The sequence below is a fragment of the Rhincodon typus genome, chromosome 1 (assembly GCF_021869965.1).
Source record: "Rhincodon typus isolate 14 chromosome 1, sRhiTyp1.1, whole genome shotgun sequence".
Taxonomy (NCBI): Eukaryota; Metazoa; Chordata; class Chondrichthyes; order Orectolobiformes; family Rhincodontidae; genus Rhincodon; species Rhincodon typus.
The window spans coordinates 132,186,390-132,194,047 of NC_063332.1; the positions used below are offsets into that span (position 1 = coordinate 132,186,390).

General features: G+C 41.2%; 1 protein-coding gene across 1 annotated transcript in view; it reads right to left on the reverse strand.

Moving 5' to 3' along the window:
* Positions 1 to 7,658, reverse strand: part of arhgap10 (Rho GTPase activating protein 10) — a 153,857-nt gene that overhangs the window by 12,431 nt on the left and 133,768 nt on the right. The window contains exon 19 of the mRNA XM_048606835.1: positions 1,497 to 1,665. Coding sequence (XP_048462792.1) covers positions 1,497 to 1,665 — 169 coding nt within the window. The remainder of the gene's footprint in view (positions 1 to 1,496; positions 1,666 to 7,658) is intronic.

Consider the following 7,658-nt stretch of genomic DNA (forward strand, 5'->3'; position numbering starts at 1 on the left):
AGTGAGTGCCTCTTTAGCAGCTCCTTCTTTCTGCAATCTGTCAAACCTGGAGATGTTTTTGACTACTTCTGAAATGTCTCCTCTAAACATTCTCTACTTTAAGAAGAATGACCTCAGTTTCTCTAATCCTGCATGTCCTACCTACCTGGTACAATTTTAGTGCACCTCTTTTGTATCATCCCTAAAACATTCTTTGTTACCCTTCCAAAAGTGCAGTGTCCAGAACTGGCCATAATCTTGCAGCAGGAGTCTACCCAATGATTTATAAAGGGTTAGGATAGCTCTCTTACTTTCAAACTCTTACACCCCTGTTCATAAAGTTAAAGATTTCATACTCATTTTTAAAAATCCTTCTCAATTTGTCCTACCTTCTTCAAAGCTTTTTGTGTATATATCCGTAATTGCAATAGCCCCCATAATTTTGTTCCTGGCTTCACGAAACTCTGAAGTTGATCAGCAAGTGCAGGCCATGCCAGCAGCTGCACAGCCGCACAACTTAGAGGGAACATTGTCCAGGCATCCTGCATCACTGCTCCTGAATGCCCTTTAAAATTCCACCATTTAATTTATATCGCCTCTCCTCAATCTTATCAAGATAAATCATTTCAAACATCTTTGCATTAACTTTCATCTGCTACGTGTCGACCCATTTCTCTGGTCTATATCTCGTTTTATTTCTGAGCTTTGTGTCATCTACAAACTTTGAAATTATGTCTTTGATACCCAAGAGCACATCATTAATGTGTAAAAATAGCAGTGGCCCTAACATGGAGGCCACAGCTGCATACCTCCACCAAGTCTGAAAATCAATTGCACTCTTTCTGTCTCCTGTTTAGTTTGATACCAAAGCTACCAATGTTGCAGCAATCCTGTGGTCTTCAACGTAGCTTAAAATCAAATTTATTACTTCTGCTAAACGTGGTTCAACAGTTGTGTTGGTGGCCAATTCACAAAGTTTAAATGTTGCAAGTACTTTGCTAACCTATACAGTAGACTAACAATTATTGCTACGAGCGAGTATGTCCAAAAATGGTGCACTCCACTGCAGATGAATTCTGTTTATTGGCAGTCCATGTAATAGGAATGGAGACAGTGAGTCAGTATTTTCCTGTTGTCAAAGTAGGATAAACTACATGGCAACCACCTAGAATGCTGCATCATAACAAATGTTCACTTCTGTGTGCTATTAAACTGGTCAGACTTTACGTGAGTGTAACATGTTATGCTGTGAATAACATTTACATATTCTACTGATGGTATATGTTTCAGCATTACTCATTTCTCCAGAGTATACCGTAATGTTGAGAATGAAAGAAACTTATGTGCGGAGTAACATTAAGTTCCCAGCTTTAAGATCAGCCCAATAGTTTAGATTTGGCACACAAGAAACCAGCAGTCAGAACTGGTTAGGATTGGAGAAGGGTACAAAAAGCACCAAAACGAAAAATAAAGAATTTCACAAATTTCTTATTTGTTGAATCGAAAATCAAACTTACGGAGAAGATGTACAATCAGTGGTCTCTATATTCCCAGGAAGGACACGATTCCTCGCCTGTTCTGGGGGGCTGTTGGAGTTGGAGGATGTTGTAGTTATCGAGGAATGGGAGGAAATGGATTCCATGCTTCCACTTGGAGTATTATCTCCGACACTGTTAGGATTCTCAGCTGAAAGAGAAATAACTCCTTGAGAAAAACCATACGTCATACAACATCATTTATGAACTGAACACGATCACAAAAGTAGGAAACTACATATAACTGAATACATTTTTCAAAAACTGAGCTGCGTTAAAAATGGACCATTTTAAAATAATGCGACAAATTACTGCTGGGATCTCCTATTGCTATTGATAACCAAAAGCTGTTTTTCATCCAGTTGCAAATTGTAGAACACAGTACTGACAACAATGTCAAAACCTAACTGTACAAATTGTGTCAGAGTGGTGTTAGAGAAAATATCCAGTGGAATCTACTCAGGACAACTGTGCAAATTGAGATAAAGTGGATATTCCTAACCTTTGCTTAAATCTCACAAAGTTTTACACAACTATTAATATAGGAATATAGCAAATGGTACAATAATCTTTCAAAAGCAAATACAGGGCAACATTGTAAAAATAAAGACAACTGCTCACATTTCATGAATATGGAAGGTGGTGTCAGTTGGCAAAAATTGTACCCCAACGTGTGAAAGATTAAGAGGTACAAGTGGCATCATAGCTCAAAAACTCCTCCACCTTCAATCTTTACAGCAAAAGAAAATTGTATGCATAATCCTAGCAATAGTGGTAGTAGGTTGGAATTGTTTTTGAAAGAATGAGGGCCCTTGTTTTTCTTGATTACAACATTTAACAATGTGCAAAGCCCATTTGATCATCACCAGAATAATAACTTGCAATTATGTCATGCTTTTAATATTTGACGAGTCACATCTTAGAACTAGTGAAAAGGTTTGTTTATTTACAAAGTTTTTATGGAATTAAAGGAGGAGATTGTGGAAATCTTTGCCACACAATGTGGTTGAGGGCAAAACATTGAATGTTTACAAGGAATTTAGATATGGAACAAATGGTATGGGAGAAAGAGGGAACAGGGTACTGAGATGGATGATCAGCCATAATCATACTGAATGGCAGAGCAGACTGAATGGGTCAAATGGCCTACTTCTGCTCCTATGTCCTCTAGTCTTATGACTGAGCCTCAACAGACTCATTCTTGCTGCTCATTACTGGCATCCACAGCCTCCTGGAACAAGATCCTCTTCACTGCTGGTTCTTTCCAGTGATCAGCTGGTGATGTCTGCAGGACGACCCAATCCGCTGCCCCAAATATATCTCCTATGTGATTGACGCCAGGTTTTCCAGAGCTCAATCTGCATTCACTTTGATATTGATGAAGTCAGTGTGAACAAAAAAGTGTTCTCATATTTGCCAGAGTGGCTGAATTCCCAGATATCTGCAAATCATAGATTGCAAACATATGACTCTCATATCAACCAGAAATCTTTGTCAATCAAAAGGGTCTATGGTTACCTCTGCGACAGACCACAACAAGAAGACACAACATGGCCAGACCGTACATCAGAGACATATCAGATATGACCACAAGACGACGGCTCAGCCCCTAGGTATCAGGGTAGTCTACAAACCAATCACCACCCTGCGACAGCTACGGACGAAATTAAAGGTTCCCCATACCCACAACCAATAAAACAAATGTCATATACAAAATACCATGCAAGGACTGTGACAAACATTACATAAGCCAAGTTGGAAGAAAACTGACGATAAGGATACACAAACGCCCACTAGCCGCTAAGAGACACGACCAATTCTCACTGGTCTCAATACACACAGACAAAGAAGGACACTAATTCGACTGGGACAACACATCCATAATAGCACAAGCCAAACAGAGACATGCCAGGGAATTCCTGGAGGCCCGGCATTCCAACCAAAACCCCATCAACAAACACACTGAACTGGACCCAATATATAAACCACTGAAAAACAAAACTGGAAGTAATGCCAACCACCCCAGCAAACCAAGGCATATAAATAAACTGAGTAGATTGGGATTATATTCATTGGAATTCAGAAGATTGAGGGGGGATCTTATAGAAACATATAAAATTATGAAGGGAATAGATAAGATAGAAGTAGAGAGGATGTTTCCATTGGCAGGTGAAGCGAGGACAAGAGGGCATAGCCTCAAGATTAGAGGGAGCAGATTTAGGACTGAATTGAGAAGGAACTTCTTCACCCAGAGGGTTGTTAATCTGTGGAATTCCTTGCCCAGTGAAGTAGTTGACGCTACTTCAGTGAACGTTTTTAAAGATAAGGTAGATTTTTTTTGAACGATAAAGGAATTAAGGGATACGGTCAGAATGCGGGTAAGTGGATCGGAGTCCACGAAAAGATCAGCCATGATCTTATTGAATGGTGGAGCAGGCTCGAAGGGTCGGATGGCCTACTCCTGCCCCTAGTTCTTATGTTCTAAATAACAAGTGGGACAGAACACCAACACTTCACCGGAGGCACACTGAAGATGTTACTGAGAAGGGTGATGGAATTTCTGCAAAGAAACATACCGGCTCAGCTAGCAAGTCTGTAACCTCAAATGGGGAAGGTCTTCTCCCTGGGGTAGGGCAGTCTAAAACTAGAGTGCATGGGTTTAAGGTGAGAGGGAAAGATATTAAAAGGTACCTAAGGGGCAACGTTTTCAAGCAAATGGTGGTGTATGTATGGAATGAGCTACCAGAGGAAGTGGTGGAGGCCTGTACAATTCCAACATTGAAAAGGCACCTGAATGGGTATATGAATAGGAAGAGTTTAGAGAGATATGGGCCAAATGCTGACAAATGGGACTAGGTTTATACAGAGTATCTGGTCGGCATGGAAGAGTTGGACCAAAGGATCTGTTTCACTGCTGTATATCTCTATGACTCTAATGGTAATGGTAATGGCGTTGGGACTTGCAGGAAGGGAAAGCAATGACTGTCTGCTTCCTCAAAGGAGGTTGCAACAGGATGAGAAGGAGACAGGTTCCTCAGCTGGCTTCCAGACAAGCTCTTGACTGACAGTGACTGAAACCTTATGTCGTACCAATGCTGAACCATCTAAGTAACACCTTTTGCTCCTCTTCCACACTGGTCATACCATTCCCATCAAAGTCAATGTCCATTTGGAAGGCAGGAGGCAATAATGGAGACAACTGGACATGGAACTTGGAATAAAGGACATGATTCATTTACATTAAGACAGGTGGAATTTTCATCACACCCTTCTGAAACTAAAATGCCTTTCTTTTACTTTTCTTTTTGGTTTTACATGGCACTATGCCTGTGGATTTAACAAAGGCTGCTTGTTCTCCTGCTTTGAAATTCTGAGATGCCCATGGCAATGATTCTTTAATGTTTGGGGCCCTGCCAAAGTGTGCCTCACCAACAGCTGTGTAGGGCCAGACTTGGTTATCGAGGGGAAAAAAATCCGAAAGAACTGCGGATGCTGGAAATCAGAATCAAAATAAACAAAACATTGCTGGAAAAATTCCACAAATCTAGCAGTATCTGTCCACAAAAATCAGAGTTAATGTTTTCGATGCAGTGACCCTTCTTCAGAACTGATGGTAGCTAGGAAAAAAAAATTTTTTTATATCAACTAACGTTTAAAAACCAACTTTTTCTTAGCTACCATCAGTTCTGAAGAAGAGTCACTGGACCCTGAACATTAACTCTGCTTTCTCTCCACAGATGCTGCCAGACCTCCTACAGTCATACAACACAGAAACAGGCTCTTCGGTCCAACCAGTCCATGCCAAACATAATCCCAAACTAAACTAGTCTCACCTGCCTGCTCCTGGCCCTTATCCCTCCAAACCTTTCCTATTCATGTACTTATCCAAATGTCTTCTAAATGTTGTAATTGGATCAGGATCCACCACTTCCTCAGGAAGTTCATTCCACACGCAAACCACCCTGTGTAAAATATTTGCCTCTCATGTATTTTTTAAATCTCTCTCCTCTCACCTTAAAAATGTGCCCCCTGGGCCTTGAAATCCCCCATCCTATGGAAAAACAACTACCATTAACTCTAGACCTCGCATTATTTTATAAACTTCTTTCAGGTTGCCTCCCAACCTTCTACACTCCAATGAAAAAAGTCCCAGCCTATCCAGCCTTTCTTTAGAACTCATAACTTCCATACCCGGCAACACTCAGGTAGATCTCTTAAGAACCCTCTCCAGCTTGATAATATCCTTCCTATAAGTGGGCGACCAGAACTGGTCACAGTATTCCAGAAAAGACTCAGCAATGTTCTGTACAACCTCAACATGACTTCCCAACTCCCATTAGGGGCAACATGGTGACTCAGTAGTTAGCACTGCTGCCTCACGGCGCCAGGGGCCTGGGTTCGATTCTACCTTTGGGCAACTGTCCGAGTAAAGTTTGCACATTCTCCCCGTGTCTACATGGGTTTCCTCCCACAGTCAAAAAATGTGCAGGTTAGGTGGATTGGCCATGCTAAATTACCCATAGTGTTCAGGGGTGTGCATATTAGGTGGATTATAGGGGAATGGGTCTGGGTGGGATGCTCTGTGGATTTGTTGGGCCAAAGGGCCTGTTTCTACACTGTAGGGATTCTATGAATTCTATATTCAAAGGACTGAGCAATGAAGGCAAGCGTGACAAATGCCTTTTTAACCAACCTGTCAATACATGATGCAAACTTCAAAGAACTATGTACCTGCACCCCTTGGTCCCTCTGTTCTACAAAATTACCCGAGGCCCTACCACTAATTGTATAAGCCCTACCCTTGTCTGTTGTGCCAAAATGCAATACCTCACATTTATCCAGTTTGAACTTCATCTGCCATTTTACAGCCCATTGACCCATTTCATCAAGATCTCTTTGTAATCTTAGAAAACCTTCTTCACTGTCTATTATGCCACCAATTTCGGTGTTGTCCGCAAACTTACTAACCACGCCTTCTACACTCTCAACCAAATCATTTTATATAAATGACAAACAAGAGAGGACCCAGAACCGATCCCTGTGGAACACCACTGGTCACAGGCCTCCAGTCCAAAAAGCAATCCTCCACTATTAATCTCTGTCTCCTGCCATTAAGCCAATCATGTATCCAACTGGCAAGCTCACCCTGAATCCCATGTGACCTAACTTTACCAATTAGTCTACCATGCGGAACTTTGTTACGTGCTTTACTAAAATCTAAATAAACAATGTCTACTGCACTGCCATCATCAATCTTTTTGGTAACTTTCTCAAAAAAATTCAACCAGGTTTGAGAGACACAATTTTCCTTGCACAAAACCATGCTGACTACCCCTAATCAATTTTTGCCTCTCTAAATGTCCATAAATCCTATCTTTTATAATCACCTCCAACAATTTACTCACAACTGAAGTCAGACTCACAGGTGTCTAGTTCCCTGGTTTCTCCTTACAACTTTCTTAAAGGTACAACATTCACCATCCTCCAGTCATTAGGCACCTCACCCATAGTTATAGATGGTGCAAATATTTCTGTAAGGGGTCTCTCAATTTCCTCCCTTACTTCCCACAATGTTCTGGGATACATTAGATCAGATTCCAGAGATTTATCCACCTTTATATTCTTTAATACCTCCCAAACACCCTCTTCCATAATGTGAACTGTTTTTAAAACAAAGTTTATTTCTCTGCATTCTTTAGACTCCATTTCTTTCTCCACATTAAAAACTGACATGAAGTATTTATTTAGTATCTCTCCCATCTCCTGGGGTTCAACACAAGATGACCTCCTTATTCTTTAAGAAGCCCTACCTGCTCTCTGGTTACCCTCTTGCTCTTAATGTATTTGTAGAATCTATTTGGATTATCCTTGATCTTATCTGTCAATGCTATCTCATATCCCCTCTTTGCCTTCCTGATTTCTTTCTTAAGAATGCCCCTACACTCCTTATATTGAATTAGAGATTCAGTTGAACTAAAGAGATAGTAGGAACTGCAGATGCTGGAGAATCCGAGACAACAAGGTGCAGGGCTGGATGAACACAGCAGGCCAAGCAGCATCATAGGAGCAGAGAGGCTGACGTTTCGGGCCTAGACCCTTCCGTCAGCCTCTCTGCTCCTATGATGCTGCTTGGCCTGCTGTGTT